The following is a 24,934-nucleotide window of genomic DNA, read 5'->3' on the forward strand; positions in this document are numbered from 1 at the left end:
AAAAAGCTCTAGCTAAACCCCTTCACATAGTATGAGAGCAAGAAACTATTAAGGCCTCAATGCCTTAAAACTATAGAGTGGGGCATACCTACCTTTGAATGTTCTCTTATGGGGGCGTTTCCCCTATCTCTTCTTAGAGAGATGAGAACTTGAAGAGAGAGAAGAATATCTCCCTAGAGAGCACACACACACACACATATATATATATATATATATATATAAACAATGATCCAATGCCACAGTTATATTATAGTATAATACAATGACACTTCTAGAAAACTATGTTTGTGGTATTTGTATGAACCCAAATTTTGTACACACACTCTCTTCATCTCAATAATCAATCCCCCCAAAAAAAAGTTCAATTTGAACCCTAGATATGGTCAAAATGAGTCCCCTCCAAAAACAAATTTAAACCATTCATTTTGTGAATTTCAAGATCTTAGCCTTTATAAACTTAAAATCATTTTTTTCTTTTTAACATTGTTCATCTAATGATGATAAAGCCATCCACAAAAATTGGAAATGAAAAAAATCCTTCTAAAGTCTAAATCTAAGCATCTCACCAAAATGAACGGCCTATATTAATTGGCTAAAAAAATACTTTCTAGGTTGTGTTTTCTATTTTTTCTTTGTTTGTGAGTGTTCATTAGAATGAAAAGAGTTGTAATTAGAGGCAGCAAGTAATAACCATTATTTTTTTTAGTTGAGTTATTGTAATTGGACCATTATAAATATATATATATATATATGGAAAAAATTTGGGATTTGCCCACTAGCTTATATGAACATAGGAGCCCAATGACCCAAATTGAATATGGACCGATCTGACGGTCACGACCTCATTTTGTGTTTGAATTTTAATTTTGTTTTACAAATTTAAAGTATTAAAAACTTTAGGCGTGTCTTATTCTCATAAGGCGCACCTAATAAAAATATAAAAAAATTTATTCGTAAAAAATAAATGACCAAAATACCTCCGAAAATTTTGGGGGTATTTTGGTCAAATTTATTTCATATAAAATATTTTTTTGATATTTTTCAAAGATTCAAATATTTTTTATGAACATACTCCGAAAATTTCAAGTGATTTGGATTTGTAGACAAAAAATTAAAATTCAAACACTATTAGACATCCGTGATCATCAAATCAGCCCAAATTCAATCTGGGCCATTGGGCTCATATGAGCTAGTGGGTTAATCCTAGATTTTTCTAATATATATATAGATATATATAAATAGTTTATCTATAGTTAACAACCCCTCAAAATACAAATGTTAAATTTAGAAGGGGTTGTGATGGGTGTATTTATCAAAAAGATCATTACTTTTTGTTTAAAAATTTATTTTAATAGTAACTTACCCATTAAACAAGAAAAAATTTGAAATTTTTGCAAAAGTACGATGACATTTTGGAAGTTAATGTTCTGAAATTTTATTTGTAGAATGCTCTTGTCTTTTAGTAAAAATTTCAACTTTACTCTTTATGGAGATGACAAAAATACCCCTTGTCTTGTAGTAATATTTACAAAATTACCCTTACTAAATGTGAAGATATCACAAAAAATAACTTTTTTAGCAAAGGGTGCGGTTTGTATAGAGCCTAGGCTCTAACCAATCAAATCAGAGCCTACCTTTAAATGGTGTCGAGAAATGTGGTTTCAATATTGAAAATATTTGTGATAGATCGATAGATCTATGAAAACTTGAAAACTGACGGTCTAACAATGAGTTATCAAATACTTTATTTCCAAAACATGAAATCCATTTTTTTCTCATGTCCATGCATCTTGATGACGAAATGATCAATTTGAGGATATTTGGGCATCAAAACAAACCTCTTCTAGTGTAATTTTTTAGTTAGTCTCAAGTTTGATTGTTTAGAGCCTCAGCTCTATATAAAATTTTCCCTTTAAAATAAGAGTAATGATCCTATAGTTTCAGGAGTATTTTGGTCAATCTATTTTAATAGATTATTTTATTTTATTTTTTTATTAGGTGCGGTTTGATGAGAAGAACACACACCTAAAATTTTAATTGATTTGAATTTGTACAAAAAATATTTAAATTCAAACATGAAATAAGGTCGTGACCATCAGATCAGTCATAATTCAATCTGGGCCGTTGGGCTCATATATATATATATATATATATATATATATGGAAGATACTACAAAACGGTTTTAGGCGAAAATGACAGTGATTTTGCCTACCCTCATCACCGTCGAAAGTTCATCGCACGGTCATGATTGTCTCGTAGTGATTTTTGTTTTTTTTCTACAGATCAGAATAACTTGAAATTTGGAGAGTGTGTTTATAAAAAACAGGCGAATCTACGAAAAATATCAAAAAAATATTTTACATGAAAATTATTGACCAAAATACCTCGATACTTTTCGAAGTATTTTGAAAAAAAATTCACGAATTATTTTTTTTAGATTTTTATTAGGTGCGCCTCACTATGATGTACACATGGTCCAAATTTCAAATCATTCTAATTTGTAGAAAAAAAAAGTAAAAAATTACCAGATTTTAAATCACTGTTCATTTCTTTCTATAAGCGTTGAAAAGACTTTATATATATATATATATATATATATATATATATATATATATATATATATATATATATATATATATATATATATATATATATATATATATATATATATATATATATATATATATAGATCGAGAGAGAGAGAGAGAGAGAGAGAGAGAGAGAGAGAGAGAGAGAAAGAGAGAGATTTTGTGAAGAGAATAAGAGGTGAGGAGGCCCATATTTATAGACTTCTCAAGGGGATAGGGTTTCCTTGAGGATAGCCATTTTATAGATCGATCCAGTTCTATTTATCTTAAGAAACCTAAAGGTGAGAGATTTGAGTTATTCATTCATTAAATCAAGCATCATAGTCCTGATGCAGAATCTTATCATTCAGATTCCTAAACCTTTATCTCATCAAACAAAAGATAAGTAAAATATTAGATAGTAATTATTTATGTAAGTATTGTAAACGCTCCATTTTAAATCAGAAAAATTCTATGGTTTTCTAAATTCTTAGGATCACATTATCCTAGTAGGCTTAATTTAATTACCCCAAAACTACCCAAATCTTATCCCAATTTGAAGTGGAGCCCAAGAGCTTTCCAACGGTTCAAGAATCGTCTGAATCGAACCTACGGATAAAATGATATAACAAATGACAATTTAGTCTATATAAGACCCAACTGTCAGACCGCGGGGCAGGCTGTAATGGGCTCGACAGGCCTAGACGCGGGCTGATGATGCAGCCAACACATCTGATGAAACAGTAAATACGTTTTATTTAATTAGATAACGCTAAAACTTCAAGATAAATCCAAAACATTCCAAAAAAACTCCAAAAATTTTAGAAAAAATCACCAATTGAATATTATACATACCCCCTCTCCCTAACAAAAAAAAAAAGAGACAAAAAAAAACCTTTAGAAATTCATGAAATTAGGAAAATTACCCAAACATACCACAAATAAGAAAAACCCTTAGAAAATTCCTAAAAATTTAGATAAAATCCCCAAAAATCCCAAAAAATTAGAGAAAATCTCATAATTCATAATCAACCTCTGGAGATCATAAAACCCTTAGAAGCCGAAGTAAATTCTCCTTCGGACCCCGAGAAAGACCAACAGTTTTAGAAATTTCCCTAGATTGAAAACCCTAGAGAAGATAGAAACCATAGCCTCCTGAAGTCCTAACCCCTAAGACTGAAAAAACCTAGACCTAAGGTACAAAAGCTTTAGATCAAAATTAGAATTAGGGTACAATAACCCTAGATCTAACCCTTTACACCAAAGATCTGCTGGTCAACCTCCGAATCAGAGAGGCAAAGAGAACCGGTTTTGATACGGGCCATCCGGCCCGATTTGGTATTATTCCTCGCTCTTTCTTCTTCTTTTTATTGTTTTGATTCTTTTATTTATTTTTTATATGTTAACTTGTCTTTAAAATTGTATTTTAATGCTCTGGATCATATTGGCTTTGCTACAAATCTGAGAGTAGATATGCTCGTTTCCGGGCAAATCTGGCGTCACATTTGAATTCGATCTGTCTCACTTTCTCTACCACTTTATTTATATCTTTTTAATTAGTTTAAGGTGTTCAAATTCGCGAGATCTTTATCAGAAGTTCTGCTAGATTTTCATTGTAAACAATTTGGCGCCCACCGTGGGGCGATTTCAAGCTTGATCCAAGCTTCAAAATATGATTTTTATTCATTATTTTTCACTGTTTTCAGTCACTAGAGGTCCCAAAAGTCGGTTGTGACCAGAATCCAAGGTTTTAGTTCCCCGCTTTTTCCGGGCGACACTTCGCCCAAATTCAAAGATCTCAGAAACCTCTGAAACTTTGTGGATCTGTTTTATGGATTCTTTTGTAACTGTACAAAAAAAAATCAGATCAAAATAAAATTTTTTAAAATACAAAAAAAATATTTTTCACTTCAATCTCGGCTTTTCTGTTTTTCTTTATTTTAATTTATTTCATCGTAAATATTTTTATTTCCTGCTTCTTCCAAGTTTAAAGTAGTCTTATTTCATCAATATTAACAAGATAAAAATATAAAAAAAAAAAAAATAATTTTTTGGGCACCACCACCCTTATCGCCCAACTACAAATGTTCCAGAAAAATTTTGGGACCCCACATGACCATTCCATGGACTTTTGGCTCCCTATTGGCCAATTTTTGACTTAAAATAAAATTTTAAAAAATATATTTTGCTTCAGATAGATTAATTCTTTTTCTGCCCTTTTGATTTTATTTTAGTTTGTTAATTTTGACTGAAATCATATTTTCCCTACTTTCACCGTGCTTAGTTTAACTGTGTTTCATAAAAATTAAAAAAAGAAATTTTTTAAAAAAATTACATTAGGGTTGCTTACCCCTCCAAACCTAGACCAACGCTTGGTCTGAGCCAAGACTTGTACACCATGTAGTCTATATCTTAGTCTGGGTTATAACATAGGTCTAAGCTTAAGACTTGCCTCTAGAGCTAGTCTAGGCTTACCCTAGTTCAGGGTCTTAACCAATATCCATTGAGTATATAGTAAGTCTAGGTTCCAGTCTAGTCTTAGCTTAGATTAGCTAAGGTTTTTGCCCCTAGTGTCAGGCTAGGGTTGCCCTAAGTCATCGAGTTTAGATCTTACCTAAGTCTAGATTTTAGAACCCAGCCAAAAGCAATCACCAATCAGTCACTCAAGGCAACTATGATGACTGCTCCACGGCCGACTCTAAGCCTAACCTGCCCAAACCTAAGGACCAGTATGCTGTAATCCCTTGGAGTTATCGACAGACCTCAGGACAATCCATTATCCAACTCCTAAGTCTTCAATTAGAGGCAGAGTCCCAAGCATCCACTCCTAATCCTGAGATCTGTGTGGCTCGAAAAGACAGCTCCACCCGAAAAACCTTGAATAGTCAGGGAGTCCGATCAAGCGTCGTCCTACAGGGGATTTTAGGCAACCAAAGTAGAAGTTGAGTGAGGGAATAAATTCATGCAACATCTAAAGTCAATTCCTGTAATTCGAACCAAGATAACCCTGAGGTGCAGCGATCTCAAAACCAAGACCCACTTAAGTATAGGGGATCTAACCCAATCTCTAGCTACCACAATATAGCTCATGATATCCAGAACACTGTATGAAGCAGAGGTGTTGACTCAAACCGACCCTTAGGCGAGATAGGAGTACAAGCTGCCCTCAATGTCTAGTTGACTTAGGTTACACTGTTTATGCCCCAGCTTATAGGTCGATCCCAAACCAAGTTAGTGGTATAGGTCAACCCATAGCACATCCGAGTGAGCCGATTCTTCAATCCGTCCATCTGGTTCATCCGGTCTAACAAACCGTGCAATTTTCGCAATTGATGGCGACACCTATGGTTCAGTATGCCCCTCAGGCACCAATGTATCAAACCGCCGCGGTGACTGCGGCTCATCAATCTCAGGCCCATGCAGGCCAACATATACCCCAAGTTTCAACTTATCAGTCTACGCTTGGGAACCCACCAACCAGTGGGCCTACTGCCATGCCAAATACTTAACAAGAAGGCACCTTAAAAGCAATGCAAGATATGCTTGTAAGAATAGGTATGCATGAAATTCTACCCCCAAAGGCTTATGTTCATGAGACCCTTGGAGGCATGGAAGACCTTCCCCTGGGATTTGTCGTCCCAAAATTTAGAAACAAGTTCAATGGGAAGAGCTATCCAGATACTCACGTCAACGCGTACCTCCTCTTCGTTCGAGCTTTGTAAGACATGCTTAACCAACTAAAGGCCATCTTTTCATAAACATTGACTGGTTAGGCCTTGAACTGACATCGGAGAACAGTGTCCGCTCGACCACACATCACTCCAGACGAAATGTTCAACCCAATGGTTTAAAAAGCAGATCGGTGACCCGGATCGGGCACCTCAAAATCGATCCGGATCAGTGAATCGACGATCCGGATCGGGAATCGACTGAATCGGTCAGAATAAAGCTTCAAAAAAATCCGAAAAAATTATTAAAATTCATTGTAAATTTTTTTTTTAGGAATTCAATAAGAAATGAGGGTACTCCATTAAGAATTTTCATTTCTTTGCATGAATATGCGAATATTGATATGTTCTTTCCCTGCATGAACTACTATTTATCATTTAATTTACATCACACAAAAGGATAAACATAGAATTATCATGGAATAAGTATATCAACATACATGGACTACAATAAAGCATACAATTAGTAACATAAGATCTAAATACAAAATGGCAGACGACGTCGTTCTTCTTTTTGGTCACGCTGATGCCATTGATTGAATTCGTTTGACAATTCATTGATTCGATCTAAAAACAAATCATCGATATTAGTAGGCGTCTGACTATACTCAAATCCTTGAGTGTTAGTGTTCTATTGTGTTCCCAATCCAAAATCCCCGAAGCTTGTCCATCCTTCATGCTCACCTACACTGTCGTGCTCATCCCTATACTATTACTGTTGGGACTCGATATGTGAATAATATGGCTGGGATAAGGTGGCCTCAAAATCACCATCTCTCTCATTTTCCCTTAGACTCCCTTCCCACTCTCACTCATTAGGTGCAATATCACCGACATCTCCGATGAATTGTGAATACGTTGGCTGGCTGCTTCCTCTTTCATGCTGCTTATCACCTTCTTCAAGATCTTCCTCACCGATAGCCTCAAGGAACGCTCTCTTGTGCAACACTGGCTCCTCCTCTTCTACTATCCATTGATCTACTGTGTCTGTGACAAATATTGTGTCTAAGTCTATCGTCCCATAGTCTTCAAGCTTCCTTCTTATTTGTCGCTCTTGGAGGTTTAAGTTATAATGAACGTAGATTAGTTTATGAAGCTTCTCCGAAGCGAGTCGATTCCTCCTAGTAGTGTGCAACCATTGAAACGTACTCTAGTTGCGCTCACAGCCAGTAGCAGAACATGTCTGGGAGAGCACCTTGATTGCTATCCTATTTAGGTGAGGTGCATCAGTACCATATATCTCTCACCATTCAGCTGAATTAAAATGCAAAAAGCATTGTAAGGGCAAGAACAATTCATAAGATTAAATATATGAATGAACAAAATATTAGCGAGGAGATAACCTAGATCCATCTTAGTTCGAGAATTCCTAACAAGTCTAGTTTCGAAGGATCTTATAGCATCCCTATACATAGCAAGCTAAAACAAATATAACAACTCAATGAAGTTCTTACCCAAATATTAAATAATACCTCTTGTATTGCTGCTACTTGGTTTCGATGGCTTCTCTCAAACCTTGCAATAATGTATCTGACCCCTTCCATAATCTTGTGGGAATGTTCAGGTGTCAAATAGAAAAATTTTGGGTTGAAGTAGTAACCTAGAAAATATATAGCTAGAAAAATGTCATTTACAATTTCATAAAAAAATGATTTAAAATGAAACATTCTAATGTTATAAACATATATTTACCAGCATAATGAATTGGACGTCCAAATTTGGTGTTCCACCTCCTTTCTATAATCTCGATCACTTTGCTAGCAAAACTACACTTCTACCCAATAGTTGATTTCGCCCCCTCGATACCTTCATAAAGGATGCCCATGGTAGCTTTCTTGTCAGCATCCACCATTCTTAACACCGTGATTCGAGGGGCAGTGGCCTGTACAACACTGGAACATCGAGACCAGAACCTCATATTTGAAACTATGCCGTCCACTTTTATACTGGTACTGGACTTATAGAGGCGGTCATTTAACCACTCTTCACAGGTAAACAATCTCTTTAATGTATCTTCAGATTCTCGAATGTAGTCCACAACTAAGTAATCGGTCGCAAAGCGGGTTATTACAAGCCTGATTATCTCTTTTTTCTTAAAGTGTTCTCTAAACAGAAATAAAATTTTAGAGTGGTTGTATATAAATCTCGACACCAACCTTGCTTCCTCTAGAGTTTCCTTCACAATTTTGATCTCACGGATCTCCTCTAACATAAGATCGATGCTGTGTGCAGCACACGGGGTCTATACTAGATGCTTCCTCTTATCCATCAACTTGCTGCCCGTAGAAACACATGCACGCGCATTGTCCGTAATAAACTGGACTACATGCTTATCTCCCACCTCCTCCACTATCTGATCATATAGTCATACGTAGAAGTTTGAATCCTTTTTCGTCCCTGATACATCTTTGCTCAACAAAAAGGCTGTACCTTTTGGGAAATAAGCCAAGAAGTTTAAAAACTCATTTTTGCTAACTTTATTCAACCAACCATCACTCATGAGAGTAATGCCTGTCCTTGGCCAACTCTGTTTATATTCTTCAATCCACTTTATAACTTCCTCCACCTCTTCATCTAATATTGGCTCACTGAGCTCATATGCCATCGAGGGTTTTACCCCAAGCCCGACTCTCTGGATTGCACTGACCATAGGTGGAAAATATGGGCTATTGGTTGCATCAAAGGGAATCCTTTTATCGTAGAATCACTTACCAACATATCTCCCCAACATGTTTCTTATACCTTTAACCATGCCTTTTAGGGTCATCTGTTGTGACTTAGGCTTGAGAGAAATGGGTCTATACGACCATGACCTGCAATATTGTCACTCTTAGGTAACCTAGAAACAATTTCTTCAACGTCTTATTCATCTTGATACATATTACCACCAACCCCTCCATACATATTTGAGCTGGGCCTGCCATACATGCTCGAGCTGGGCTTGCCATGCATGTCTGAGCTAGGCCCACCATGCATGCCCATGTCATAACCACCAGACATTTTAAACCCGTGTTCCCTCTAGTATGTTTCATGTAAACTCATTCTTGTGGCCATCTCCAAGTCATTGTTATATTGCTCTTTTAGATCATTCTTGCTTGATGGTGTATATAAACTAACTATCTCCTTGTCCATCTTCTGCCTTGCAAATTTTTTTCCTTTGGTAGCCTTGAGAAATGCCGCCATATGCTCTCTTACATTATTAGGGACACTATTGCACGCAGAAACATCTCCCTTAACGTATGCCAAGTGTTGCTTGAACCTATGTACCCTACTACTTATCACTCTTTGGCAGTAATTACAAATAATTTTGTCTTTTTTATTGGCATCAAGTTTGACCCCATGTTGCCATGTAGGGTCTTCTGCAGATCTTGCCATGGTTCAACTTTAAAATGTAAAAGATTAAAAATTAACCTGACAGTTGAACATGAAAAATAATCACCACGTGTAGTGATATTATGTAGGGGTAGTTCATGAAGTTATATTTGTTAGTTAATGCAAAATACTTCTATTGACAAAAATATTTTAATTCCTACTGGGAAAAATAATTTATTTATGCAACATTATAGATAAAAATATCCTATATCAGCCCCTACATAAAGAACAATAAATTTACATTGATATAGTATCAATAAAAAATATATTTACAATGGTATAGTAATTCGCAATGCCAATACATATGCACTTGTCACAAATCTTCATTTCGACAAATATGAATTAGTTCCTACTGAGAAAAAAAAAATATTTATGGAACATTATAGATAAAAAAAAGTCTGTATAAGTCACACATGCCAAATATTCATACATCTCAATTACAAATATGCAAGATAATATAATAAAAAAAGCAAGCTCCAAACATGCCTACAACTCAATTATCAAGAATATATATTTATTGCATTAAAAAATTAATAATAAAATTGATAATTGCAAGCTAATATAATTATCATACCAAGCTAATATAATTATCGTACATGATATTTTACAATGATATTCACTTTAAGTCCTCATGATAAGCCAGTTTAAAAACATGTATTTTTTGCATTAAAAATTTTAAAAATTAAAAATACTTTTTTAATGCAAAATTGCTTTAAAAATATAATACAGTTTAACAACGGGTATTTGTTAATGTATTTTTTTGCATTAACAACAAATTAAAAAATACAGTTTTGCAATAAAAAAATAACAATATGCCACGATTGTTTTACAATGATATTCACTTTAATTCTTCATGATAATACAGTTTAACAACACGTATTTTTTGTATTAAAAATTTTAAAATTTTAAAATATTGTTTAATTCCTTTTTTAAGCAGTCATCACTCTTTTTTTCTATAAAATCCAACTCAAATTGAATAAATATAATCAATCTGAATATATCTAATGATAAACAACACTACAAAGAATCAAAACCCTATAAATTTAATACATGATTTGTAAAATATTGACTGGATTTGATCGCATGGAGGAAAAAAAAAATTGAGTTTTATCTGTTCTATGTGCATCCGTGCCTTCAAACTCAAAATTGATATGTATTCCTCCAAGATAATCACAAATTATGAACACAAAATTTTGACCAACACTCTTACAATCACTCAGCCTGAAATTTTACAAAAAATGAAGCTTTATTTCGATTGAAATCGTGAAAATGGCAGAAAAAAAAAAAAAAAAGCAGTCCACTTTTTTTTTAACAAAGATCACTCTTATTTTCTATAAAATCCAATTCAAACTGAATAAATATAATCAAATTGAATATATCTAATGATAAACAACACTACAAAGAATCAAAGCCCTATAAATTTAATGCATGATTTGTAAAATATTGACTGAATTTGATCGCATGGTGGAAAAAAAAAAAAATTTGAGTTTTTACATGTTCTTCATGCATACGTGCCTTCGAACTCAAAATTGATATGTATTCCTCCAATATAATCACAAATTATGAACACAAAAATCTGACCAATACTCTTACAATCACTCAGCCTAAAATTTTACAAAAAATGAAGCTTTATTTCGATTGAAATCATTGAAATTGCGGAAACCCTAAAACTCACTCTGCAAACCAAATTTGTTGATAAAAAACAGTGGTTTTTACTTTGTTTGATTGAGTGAAAATGATTTGAAATTGGAATTAAAGCCTGTAATATTCGTTCATAAGGTTGAAAAAGTTGAAAATCGATAAAAAAAATGACAAAAAAAATCAAAATCTCGTGAAGAACACTGTGCAGTCCGTGTTCTTCCGAGTGACTCGTGATTCTACTATTGGGACTCGGACAGAATCACGAGTCTACTACTGGGAATCACTCGGTTCTCTCTGAACACGGGCGATTCCCGTTTTTGGTGCAGAATCAACGCGTTCTGTAACGATTCCCGAGTCAAACCGGGCGAGTCCGGCTCGACTCGGTGATTTTTTAAACCCTGGTCAACCTATTCGTCTCTCACTACCCCGGGTCGACACTAGGACCTCTTTCCCTGGGCGAACTCAGTGCAACAAAACAAAACCCAAGAGAATCTTTCGAGGATTTCATCGGTTGATTCCGCGAGGCGGTAATATGGGTCATAGAATGTCCACTTAAAAACTCAGCCAAGTTCTCCATAGTCTTAGAGAATGATACTCCCGAGTGCATGACCTTCTTTAGCCAAGGTCTTATCCCCCACTCTTTAGACTCCATGATCGAGCAGGTGATGCAACATGAAAGGGCCAAAGGGACACCCCTCCCTTAGCACCAAGCCTAACAACAAGCCGATAACAACTCCTCAAAATAAGAACAAAAACAAGGGGAATACTTCTGGTTAGGTTAATGAGATCGTCGTTAACAAATCGGTCCGAGGTTCAACTTCTCAACGCAACAATCAGAATCAAAACCGAAGGGGTCAGCCTAGAGCCAACGCTCAAAATAATTTCACCCCTCTCAAAGACCTATTAGAAAAAGTGTTGGAATTGCTCCTAGCTAAAAATATGGTTTATCTCCTGCCATCATCTAAACCACCATTTCAAATCACGGATAAGAGCAGGTGGTGCAAATAGCATCATAATCATGCTCATGATACTCAAAACTACAAATATTTGAAATGGGTGATTCAAGGGTTAATCAATAGGGGGGACATCACTGTCGCACCTAGAAATCAACCTGTCGAAGAGCCTAATCAAAAGATGGGTATCTTCACAAATCATCTCCTTAAAAATATGGTCACAATCACAAAGAAGCCGGTAGCTCAAGATACAAATCGAAAGAGAACGTTGTCATTCACATGATTGAGTGTGGAGATGAAGAAGAGGAACCCAGTCAGTTCATATTAGCTTGTGATCATCACATTCAAGAACCTGAAGAAGATCTTTTGAGCCTCCTAAGATGAAGCCTTTCATCTCCAAACCTCAATAACCTTCCCAAATGGGACTGATATGACGAAGTTGACATATTAGAGATTGATATGGTCAGGACCAATGAAAAGGTGACATCTTTCAAATAAGGAGCCAACACCCCAAAGTCTCCCATTACTCTTTCTAGGGCTGACCTTAGCGAGCTTCAGGCTGGTGAGGTCAACTCTTTAACAGGATGAGGCCGAGGGTTCAAACCCATTCAATTGATGGTTGATACTCTCGATGAAAGAATGAGAAATACTTAAAAAATAAACAACCACCGGGGGTCGTAGATCATGAGCCAAACAAGGAAATTCAAGGATTTGCAACTACCTACGATCTACCAGCTCATCTCGGGAAGATCTAGGCTCAAATTTCCATCTTAGAGCTACTCACCAATTCACCAGCACATAGAGCCTAGATCAAGAAGGTCCTTGCCAAGACACACATCCCAAGCAAAACACAGTCGAATGAGTTGTGCGGAATTATCAACCAGCTCATGGCACCAACACCAATCGTGTTCATAGATGATGACATTCCCGTTAGCTTCAACTGATTTCACAAGGATATGAGATATGAAGAGTGTTGTTGATAATGGGGCATCCTTAAACATATGCCTTATGAAAACAGTAAAACTGATAGGCAAAAGCCCAGATGACTTTGAGCCATGTCAACTAACTATCGTTGCATACGACAGAACCAAAAGATAAGCTGAAGGCATACTGTGTCTCACACTCAAGATCGACCCTACCGTCCAAGTGATAAAGTTTTATGTCTTGAACATAAAACCTTCTTTCAACATGCTGTTAGGAAGACCGTAACTGCATGAAAACCTCGTGGTCGCCTCTACACTCCATCAATGCCTCAAATTTCCAACTAAAACGGCATCGCAAAGGTATGTGCTGAACCTCCTGTTTTTCTCAATCTTAGTATACATAACGGGAAGCTAGCTGTAGGAGTCGAGCTTGGAGAAATCCCGCTTGCTTCCTTCGAGCAAGCCGATTGTGCCACCTTACTCCTAGAGGCCGGTGACCCTGTTCTTAAAATTTTGCAAACTTCTTCAGCGATGGATGACATTATCCAATGTCAACATCGATATGGCTTCAAGTTGTTCGAAGCTTGACACATGCTCTTCTCCCAAGGCTTCCAACCAGGTCAAGGTTTGGGTAGTCAAGGGCAAGGCGTAACAGAGGTAATTTCTGAATCATTCGAAGCCAAAGCTGAAAACGGAGATCAAAGAGGTCTCGGATGTTCTCTCACCTTATTGCAAAGCCCGATGAAGCCTTTAGGCTATCCGGGCTTTGTATCTAGAGGCATTCAAAGCCTCGATCCTCTCGATGCTCGTCCTTCAAAACAGCCTAAGGTGATCCTTGAATCCCCAACGGGAAATAACTCTTCTTCCACATCTCAGCACACACAAGAACTGGGAATTAAAGACCTTTTTGCTGACTTGGATTTGAAGGTATGCACAATCGGCTCTGACACAGTCAAGCATGCTCATCCACCGATTCAAACCCAAGAACGGAATTGGTCGATTACTCCCCTATCTTGAGAATAGCTGGAAGCATTTCAATGACACCTTCAAGTCTCAATGCAAAAAAACGGATCGACGCAGGGTGACCATCTAACCACTCTGCTCATCCAGTCCCCAACATTTCTCTCGCGAATCCCATAAGGGACACCTCTTGTGTTATTTCAAAAACCATTGAAAAATCAAAACAAGATAAAATTGATATTAATGAAAAAGAATTTTAAACAACGGTGAACACTCAAGATAGCCCGATAACCGTGCACAATACTCAAGATGACGAATTGGATGACCAAGACGAAGATCAAGAGAGCCAAGAGTCTGAAGAAATCCCTCAACCTGAGGAACTCACTTCCCATATTGAGCAATTCAAGAAGAGATTCAATGGTGACTCAACGGCTAATAAACGATCGACATAAACTTACGAACTGAGAAGGACCCAAGCTTAACTAAGATTGGAACTTCCCTATCTACTGCGGAGGCAAAAAATATGATTTCCTTTCTCAAGGAATATCGCGATGTCTTTGCCTAGTCATACGATGATGTACCAAGGCTAGATCCCACATTGGTGCAACATCACTTAATATTCAATGAAGGGGCCAAGCCTGTAAGGCAGAATCTCTGACGTCAGAAGACCCACCTTGAGCTCAAAATTAAATAAGAAATCGATAAGCTATTCAAAGTGAAGTTCATTATCCCCGTCGATTACTCAGAATGGTTGACCAACATAGTGGTCGTACCCAAGAATGACGGGAGGATCCGAGTGTGTGTTGACTACAGAGACCTCGACAAGGCATGCCCAAAGGACAATTTTCCAGTACCAAACATAGATGCCTTGGTCGACAACACTGCGGGGCATGAGATGTTGTCATTCATGGACGGCTTCTCAGGTTACAACCAGATCTTCATGGTAGAAGAAGACCAGACCAAGACTTCGTTCATAACGCAATGGGGAACTTCCTACGACAAAGTCATGCCCTTTAGCCTAAAAAATGCAAGGGCAACTTATCAAAAGGTAATGACAAGCATCTTCCACGACTTAATGTATACCATCATGGAAGACTATGCCGATGACTTCTGGTCAAGTCGAAGACCAGGCTTGATCATCTCACCAACCTGAGAACCATTTTTCAAAGGCTCCTGAAACATCAGCTCAAACTAAATCCACAAAAATGTGCCTTTGGGTTTGAATCCGGTAAATTACTAGGCTTTATAGAAAGCCAAAGAGGCATTGAGCTGAACCCGTCCAAACTACGAGCCATCACTGAAATGCCCTCTCCCCGAAACATCAAAAAAATTCGTGGGCTGCAAGGTCACATACAAGCCATAAGGCATTTCATCTCACAACTAGCAGACAAGTGCGGGCCGTTTAATAAACTACTCAAGAAAGATACCCCATTCATATGAGATAATGAGTACCAAGAAGCGTTTGATCAAATCAAGGAGTACCTCACCAAACCACCCATCCTTAGTCCCTCCTAGTTAAGACAAACCCTTGTTCCTATCCATGTCAGTGAGAAATAAGACCATGGGGGCAATGTTAAGACAATATGATGACCATGGAAAATAACAAACGATATATTACATCAGCACGACTACGATGGACTATGAGATAAGATACACGAATGTGGAGAAGCATTGCTTGACGCTTGTGTGGGCCATGCAATAGTTAAGACATTATGTCTTATCTCATTCAGTCAAGCTCATCTAAAAAATAGACCCACTCAAGTACGTATTGGAGAGACCAGTCCTGAACGGACGTTTGGCGAAGTGGAGAATGTTATTGAGTGAGTTCGAGATTGAATATGTTACTAAAAAATCGATCAACAGACAAGCCATTGTTGACCACTTAGTTGAACACGCACTGCCAAATAATACTACCGTCAACACAGATCTCCCTGATGAAAACCTCTTCACAATTGAGGCCTCAATCTGGAAGTTATACTTCGACGGTGTAAGAAACGAATACGGTTCAGGTATAGAAGTTATACTATGCTCACCCGAGAAGATTTTAATGCCAACAGCCATCAGACTGAATTTCCCATGTACCAATAAGATTGTTGAATATGAAAAGCAGGCTCGAGAATGCCATGGGAATAAAAATCCAACAAATACGAGTGATTCGTGATTCCTTACTCGTCATAAACCAAGTTCAAGGGATTTGGAAGGTGAAAGAAGAAAATCTCAAGCCCTATCAAGAAAAGGTGGAAAAGATGATCCCATATTTCAAGAAAATCACCTTTCAGCATGTAACTAGGGAAAATAATCGGTTCGCCAATGCCCTTGCGACCTTTGCTTCAATGGTTGATATTCCTTCAAAAATCACCACGCTGCCATTCTATATCAAGAGCAAGCATGATCCTGCCCCACCAAGGATCGAAGAAGAAATAGAACAAGAAAATGAGAACAATGGGGAAGTATCTCTTGTGGCTTCAAATGCGATAGTTAAGGCAAAACCATGGTTCCACGATGTTCCGTCCTTGTTGAAAGATGGGTTATACCATGAATGAGCCACAAAAAAGGATAAAGAAGCCATTTGAAGGTTTTCTATGGGATGTTTAGTAAGAGGTGATCTCCTGTTCAAAAAGTCCGTCGATGGCATCATTCTACAGTGTCTTGATCAGCCAGAAATCAACCAAGTACTGACAGAGTTACACAATGAATGAAGTCATTCTGGTGCAGCCGCCTTAGCTAAAAAAATCAGGCGCCAAGGCTATTACTAGACCACCATGGCTGAAGATTGTTGGAAGTTTGTAAAGAGATATCCCAAATGTAAGCTTTATGGAGACCTCATCCATGCACTGTCCGTACCACGCAACTCAACACCGCCTGTATGGCCCTTTAGCATGTGGGGTCTTAATATCATCAGAATGATATCACTGAAAGCCTCAAACGGCTGCCGTTTTATATTAATAGCTATAGAGTACTTCACTAAATGGGTAGAGGCCGCATCATTTGTCAAAATTGAGGGACAACATGTTGCCCATTTCATAAAGAACAATATTGCATTCAGGTTTGATGTTCCTAAGTCAATCATTACTGACAATAGATCCAATCTCAAAAATGAAAAGGTCTCTAAGGTGTACAAAAAGTTTGAGATAACGCATAAATTCTCCACACCTTACTACCCTCAAGGAAATGGACAAGCATAGGCTACAAACAAAGGACTTCTCAAAATTATAGACAGAATAATAGAAGGTGGCAAAGATTGACATGAAAAGCTAATGACGCGTTATGCACCTACTGGACAACTGAGAAGACTCCTACTGGCATGACCGCGTACTCATTAGTGTATGGTATAAAAGCAGTGTTACCCGTCGAAGTTGAGATACCGTCTCTCTGAGTGCTTATTCATAATGATCCAGATGAGAAACAAAAGATCGAAGCACGAATCGCTGCCCTGGTTATTTTGGATGAAAGACGACTACGAGCAACACAAATTATTGTTGCTTACCAGCGTAGAATCGAGAGGGCATGCCAAAGTAAAGTTGTTCCTCGACAGTTCAGGGAAGGAGACATAGTACTCAAGAAAATCTTCTACACTCCTGCAAACCCACACCCTTTAGGCAAGTTCAAACCTAATTGAGAGGGGCCATTCGTGGTCTCCAGAGTGCACGCAGGTAATTCTTTTAAGATCAAGAATCAAGAGGGGTGCGAGCTCAACGACCCCATCAATGTGATGTATCTCCTAAAATACTACACGTAATAGGCTCAAAAGAGTGGTGAAAGCCTGAAAAGGCATAAAAAAAAATAAAAAAAAATGGATGTGGTGAAAACCTGAAAGGGCATCACGAGTTAGAAAAAAAAGAAAAAGAAATCTCCAAGAAGGATCCTCTAATTCAAAAACACGTCAGTACAAACAAGTACTTGCAAGTTCCAACAATACGACACAAGCAGACCCTGAGGACGAAGACTCCTCCTAAACCCTATAAGTTCCCAACATAACCAACTCAGAAAGATGTCGGAGATTGATATAAATGGAAAACTGAAGTGACTTTGACGAATCCTGGAAGAACATCAGGACCTCTCCAAGATAGAAGCTCGGCAAGAATCCAGAGAACTCTTCATGGACCCGCGAAGCACAGGATGAAAGCTCCAAAGGTAAAAAGACAACTTCAAGACTTTTGAGTTCTCACAATCCCACAAGGAAATCCTTTCATCATCTTTGGGTAAAATATAGTAAAAAAAATGACCACCAAAGGGGCCACAGGTGGCAAAACTATAAGGCCTGTCCCTTTCCAAAGCGTTTTTTTAATTTGATTGTTAAAACCCTTCATTTCCAAAACCTTTTTAGAAAGGACTTCCTCTATCACTACAAGAGGTTAAACTGTTAGTTGGTCTGGCCTTATTCTCGAAGCCAACGTCCTACGCCTGTTATGAGGGCTTGAAACTAGTCAGGTACTCCATGGTTTTATGAGTATAACTACCAACTACCACATATTGGAGATGGGTGAACCTCGCCAATGACGATATTGGTTAGTCTGGGAGTGTTTTTTCTCTCGATTGAATTCCCTGAGGCGAAATGAGGCAAGCTCATCCCCGTGTGTGCGTAAGATGTTCCAAAGTCCAATTTGAAAAACGTCAGACTCGTGTGACGTAAAAGAACCGAAATACGATAAACGTCAAACTCGTGCGATGTAAAAGAGCCAAGGCAGGATAAACATCAAACTCGTACGACATTAAAGAGCCGAGACAGGATAAACGTCAAACTCAAGCGACGTAAAAGAGCCGAGACATGATAAATGTCAAACTCGTGTGACGTTACAGAGTCGAGACAGAATAAACGTTAAACTCGTGCGACATAAAAGAGCCGAGACAAAAAAAGAAAAGAAGTCAAACTCATGCGACGTTAAAAAGCCGATACAGGAAAAACGTCAAACTCATGCGACGTTAAAGAGTCGAGATAGGAAAAACATCAAACTCGTGCGACATAAAAAAGCTAAGACAGCGACCATCCAGCCCCGTATGACGTGAAAGTTCGGGTGTATCTAGGGCAGAACCACCCTGTTCAATGCAAAAACATCAAACTCATGCGACATAAAAGAGCCAAGACAGGTATCGTCTAGCCCCATTTTACGTGAAAGGTTGGGTGTATCCATGACACAACCACCATGTTTCAATGGAAAAATGTCAAACTCCTGTGACGTAAAGAGCCGAGGAACGTACCGTCTATCCCCGTATGACGTGAAAGGTCGGTTGTATCCAGGGCACAACCACCCTGTTCGATAGGAAAATGTCAAACTCGTGCGACAAAAAAGAGTCAAGGCAGGTATCATCTAGCCCCGTATGATGCAACAAGGTCGGGTGTATCCAAGACACAACCACCCTATTCTATGGATTCCGTCTATTCTCCGTATTGACGTAAAAGGGTCGGGTGTATGGTCCATCGCTGCATGACGCTAAACTTCTTAGAGGGCTCTATGGTTGCAGGAGTTAAAACTGCTAACCAACCTTGTTTTTTGAATTATCTTTCCCTTTTCAAAATTGTCACTATATGTCTTGTATTTTCAAAAACTTTAATTTCATTGTTAAAATCGTAACTTGTCTTTGCTCCGAGTTCTATTTCAAATCTCCCCCTACTTTCAAAAATTCTAAAAAAAAAATTCTTAAAAAAACTAAAGAGTCACCCGTATATGATGATTATTGTGTTGCCGCGTTGCTGCCTCGTCTCTTACTTCGAATTTGGCCAGACAAGTCTCTTCCTATAGAAAGCCTTTTCCTATAAATAGGGAACGCCACTTGTCCCTCGAAGGACAAGGAACGCCAAAATGTCTACTTCTTTGCCACTCACCTATCCCTCAAAGGATAGGGAGTGCCAAAGAGGCGCAACTGTAGACACCCCATTTTAAATCTTGTAAATTTTATGGTTTTTTGAACCACTAGGACCACATTATCCTAGTGGACCCAATTTAATTATCCCAAAACTACCCAAATCCTATCCCAATTTGAAGTAGAACCCAAGAGCTTTCTAAAGGTCCAAGAATCACTTGAATCGGACCTATGGATAAAAGATATAACAAATAACAATTTAGTTCCTATGAGACTTAACTGTCGGCTCGCGGGCCGGGCTGTAATGGGCCTGACAGGCCCATCTGCTGGCTGATGATGCAGTCAACGCATCTGATGATGTAGTAAACACGTTTTCTTTAATTAGATAAAGCTAAAACTTCAAGATAAATAAAAAAGCTTATGAGAAAACTCCAAAACATTTAGAAAAAATCATCAATTAAATCTTATAAATACCCCCTCTCCCTAACCCAAAAATAGAAAAAAAAGAGACAAAAAAACCTTAGAAATTTTCAAAATTAGGAAAATTACCCAAAAATACCAAAAAAAGGAAAAACCCTTATAAAATTTTTAAAAATTTAAGAAAAGTCTCCTAAAATCCCAAAACATTAGAGAAAATATCAGAATTCATAATCAACCTCTACATATCACAAAACCCTTAGAAAACTAATGAAATTTTCCTCTAGACCGCGAGAAAGAGATCACAAAACCCTTACAAAACTAAGAAAATTCTCTTCCGGACCTCGAGAAAGATTGACAGCTTTAGAAATTTCTCTAGATTGAAAACCCTATAGAAGATAGAAACCATAGCCTCCTGAAATTCTAACCCCCAAGACTGAGAAAACCTTGACCTAGGGCACAAAAACCCTAGATCAAAACTAGAATTAGGGTATAATAACCTTAGATCTAACCCTTTACACCAGAGATTTGCTGGTCAACATTTGAATTAGAGAGGCAAAGATGACCGGTTCTGATATGGACGAGCGCTTGAAGGCTCGAGAATCCCGGGCCATTCGGCCCGATTTGGTATTATTTCTTCCTCTCTCTTTCTTCTTCTTTTTGTTGTTTTGGTTCTTTTATTTATTTTTGATTTGTTAACTTATCTTAAAAATCGTTTTTTAATGCTCTGGATCATGCTGGCTCTGCCACAGATTCGAGAGTGGATCCGCTCGTTTTCCGTCATATCTGGCCTCAAATATGAATTCAATTTGTCTCACTTTCTCTACCACTTTATTTACATATTTTTAATTAGTTTAAGGTGTTAAAATTCAAGAGATCTTTAGCGGAAGATCTATCAGATTTTCATCATAAACAAATATCTTTTTTCAATAATTATAATCCTTTTAGCAGTTGAACTCCTTAAAGCATGTCTCTCTTAAAAATCCTAATATCGTTAGGACTCACATAACATATCTGGATTGACTTTAGTCAACAAGTTCTCAACTTAAACATATATCTTCAAACCAAGATAAAAGATGACTTCCCTCTTTAAGTGGGGCATGCCACCTATGTAACCATGGGTGGGCCCCACACTAATGCAAAAGAGATAACAAACCCCCCCCCTCCCCCCCCCATACCTACATATTTGATATTTTTTAAAACATAAAATGGATTTTTAGAATATGTAATGTAGACTTTATTTTTCTTTGAATATTCGAATACTAAAAATTTGAATATTTTTTAATTTTGTAAATTCATTTTGCAAAAAAATATCCACAAATATATAAAAATTCAAATAATATTTCTAAAAAATAAATTAATATCAAAATAAACAAAAATAAATAATTTTGATGGGAATAAGATCCTCTGTGCTTAGGAATTAATAATTCTAAAGAATTCATGGTCCACATGGTCAAGCACAGCAAAAGATCAACTCCCCATCTGAAGTCCTCCAACTTCCACCAAAGCCCGAAGGTACTGGTTTGCCTAGAGAACTTCCATCGGAATTTAATTTCACACACCCTATCTCTGGTGGTAACCGTCGTCCCTTAAGCCTTACCTTAACCAATTTTTGGTTAATCAAATTATGTAGATTAACTTCCATATCAACTTGAATGGCATGGGGCCTCAGCGGTAGTATTATCGCGCCCCCTGATGAGGTCTCTGACGCCATTCTCACCAATAGGTAGGGGTCCAAATCCCCACTAGCTTACTACTTTTAATTACCCTAAAAAGAACGTCCATATCAATTTTTGAAACCCCAAAACCTTCCTTGGTTATGAAAAACCAACTCCATAACGAATTCATAATCCTTCTGCTCACCATTTCCACCTCCAACGCTTCGTTCTAAAAAATTCTTCTATTCCACTCCAACCAAATCTCCCAAAGTATTGCCACTCTTGCAATATCTCTAATTACTCTCCTTACTTTAGGTAATTCCTCCCAACACAAGTTATTAAGAATATTCATATGATTGCTAGGCAAGATTAAATTGTATCCCATTTTCTGAAACATCTTTGCCCAAATATACAAAGCAAAGGAATAATGAAGAAATAATTGATCTCCACATTCGTCATTTTCTTTGCAAAAAATACACACATTAGTTATAATTCTACCCCGTTTAATCACATTATCTACTTTAAGCGTCTTTCCTTGGAACAAAATGTACAGAAAAATTTGGATTAAGGGACCTTCGAACACTAAATTCTTCTCAGTAATGGCTCACTCCATCGCACTCTGTCATGAAACAGCAAGTTATAAGTCAATTGAACGGAAAATACATCACTGTTCTCCACTTTTAGGTTGGAGGTTGTGGAATTCTTGCTGTATGGGAGGCATCGAGTTATGTAAATTATCATAATAATTCTTTGGTGGCTCCCATCTTTTTGCTCTAAGCAAATATTGAGGGACACTATGTGGTATGGACCTCATATTATAATATGCTCCTAGGTCCAACGCTGCATTATATCAGGATATGATAAACTATACTTACTTTTGGAAACTAGCCTAGACTATTATGCTTGTGTAAGATAAGAAAAATATGGTTTACCTGCATAAGAGTGGTTGAGCCACTAAAATGTCTACACTTAAAAGTACAAGACTTTTCGAGAGAACGATACAGATAAGCGAGGGATGCAACACCCCAAGCATATCCGCTAGCTTGTTCAGTATCCTCAAAGAATTGCAAATATCTAGTTAGCATTGTTGCCTGCGATGCATATGAGAAAATGGTGATGTTGATGAGGAAGAGCAGCTAGGGACAGGTGTACCTAATAATGTCCAGAGTGCCTGCATCAGGTGGTAATATACGAAATTTTTGGCCTTCAACTATGAGGGCTTGATGACTGGCAAGTTACCTCTAGGGGGACTTCACCCAATTGACTTTCTATGTACTCCCGGTAGTCATTAATTGGACGATAGGTCACAGGTGCGCCATCCACAACAAGAGTAAGGATCTCATAAACATCGAAGAGTGTAGGTGTCATCTCACCAATTTGAATATTGAAAGATAGAGAGTTTGTCTCAGAGCGCCACCTGTTTGTATTGTCTGTGATTAAGGGATGGTCTATTTGACTTAGCTGGATAATAGACAAACCACCCAGTCTAGACGCATTCACTAGCAAAATTTGCTTTTTGGTTAGATTCCAATCGCCCAATTGATGGGCTCTCTCATCAATTCTTATTTCCATTTTCTCCTAAAATACAAATAGACAACATATGAGTCACAATGCAAATACATATACTTCCCATATGATATTTAAATGGACTACAATGTATTAAAAAATGACGAATTAACGGACCGAGAAGATGAATATGTTCATATACATGTCCTTCCCAATTATAATAGGACGAATGACCTTTATGCAACTGCATCAAATTGGGGTCCCTATGGCCTCCTGCGTGTGATGCTGATGAGGAAGAGTAGGTAGGCACGGGTGTACCTAATAACGTCTAGAGTGCCTGCATCAGGTGGCAATATACTAAATTTGGCCTTCAACTATGAGTGCTTGATGACTGTCAAGTTACCTCTAGGGGGCCATCACCCAATTAACTTTCTATATACTCCCAGTAGTCATTAATTGGACGATAGGTCACCGGTGCACCATCCACAGTAAGAGTAAGGATCTCATAAACATCGAAGAGTGTAGGTTTCATCTCACCAATTTGATTATTGAAAGGTATAGAATTGGTCTCAGAGCGCGCCACCTCTTTGATTGTTTGTGATTAAGGGATGGTCTATTTGACCTAGCTGGATAATAGAAAAACCACCTAGTCTGGACGCATTCACTAGCAGAATTTGCTCTTTGGTTAGATTCCAATCGCCCAATTGATGGGTTTTCTCATCAATTATTATTTCTCCTAAAATACAAATAGACAACATATGAGTCACAATACAAATACATATACTTCCCATATGATATTTAAATAGACTACAATGTATTAAAAAATGACGAATTAACGGACCGAGAAGATGAATATATTCATATACATGTCCTTCCCAATTATAATAGGACGAATGATCTTTATGCAACTGCAGCAAATTGGGGTCCCTAGGGCCTCCTGGGTATCCTCCATCTGGATGGGTACAATCCATGATCATTGAAACCCCATATGACACCATGTTAATCATAAGGTTATATATGCAAAACTTAACTGATAAACGGTTTTAACCCCATATGGTCACCATGTTAATCATAATGTTATATATACAAAACTTAACTGAATAATGGATAAACAATAATGCCATGCTATTAAGCGGAAAAGATAGTCAGTTTTAGACCATAACCTAGTGTTATGGAGCGTTTCAGCTCAACCTATAGGTTCCAATACAAGTCTCATACTTGGCTTATCATCATTTTCCTCTCTTTACCATTAACCATTACAATAACAAGCACTAATCTATGAAAGGACATGATAATACAAATAAATGAATATCGAGATACCTAGAACTCATCACACATTTGCATAATAGAATCAATGAAACAATGCTTAGTCACATAATTTAAACCTCCAAATAGGTGGTCACAAA

General features: G+C 37.4%; 1 protein-coding gene across 1 annotated transcript; it reads right to left on the reverse strand.

Annotated features, from left to right (window-relative positions):
- Window positions 1–22,626: 22,626 nt before the first annotated feature.
- Window positions 22,627–24,526, reverse strand: LOC18421915 (protein MAIN-LIKE 2). The gene is made up of 4 exons (XM_011622617.1): window positions 24,395–24,526; window positions 23,262–23,600; window positions 22,955–23,113; window positions 22,627–22,641 (listed from the first exon to the last, which is right to left on the reverse strand). The coding sequence occupies exons 1-4, from the start codon at window positions 24,524–24,526 to the stop codon at window positions 22,627–22,629; spliced, it is 645 nt and encodes a 214-aa protein (XP_011620919.1).
- Window positions 24,527–24,934: the final 408 nt, after the last annotated feature.

The sequence above is a fragment of the Amborella trichopoda genome, chromosome 5 (assembly GCF_054954075.1).
Source record: "Amborella trichopoda isolate Santa Cruz 75 chromosome 5, AtrichopodaSantaCruz75HAP2 v2.0, whole genome shotgun sequence".
NCBI classification, from domain to species: Eukaryota; Viridiplantae; Streptophyta; class Magnoliopsida; order Amborellales; family Amborellaceae; genus Amborella; species Amborella trichopoda.

Excerpts from the sequence above, each read along its gene's own strand:
- LOC18421915 (XM_011622617.1), bottom strand. The coding sequence starts at position 24,526 with ATGGTGTCATATGGGGTTTCAATGATCATGGATTGTACCCATCCAGAT. Across the intron at positions 23,601-24,394 it reads ATTATAATTGGGAAGGACAT|GAGAAAATGGAAATAAGAAT; the intron begins GTATATGAATAT and ends TTTGTATTTTAG. Across the intron at positions 23,114-23,261 it reads TGGGTGAAGTCCCCCTAGAG|GCAACAATGCTAACTAGATA; the intron begins GTAACTTGCCAG and ends TATGCATCGCAG.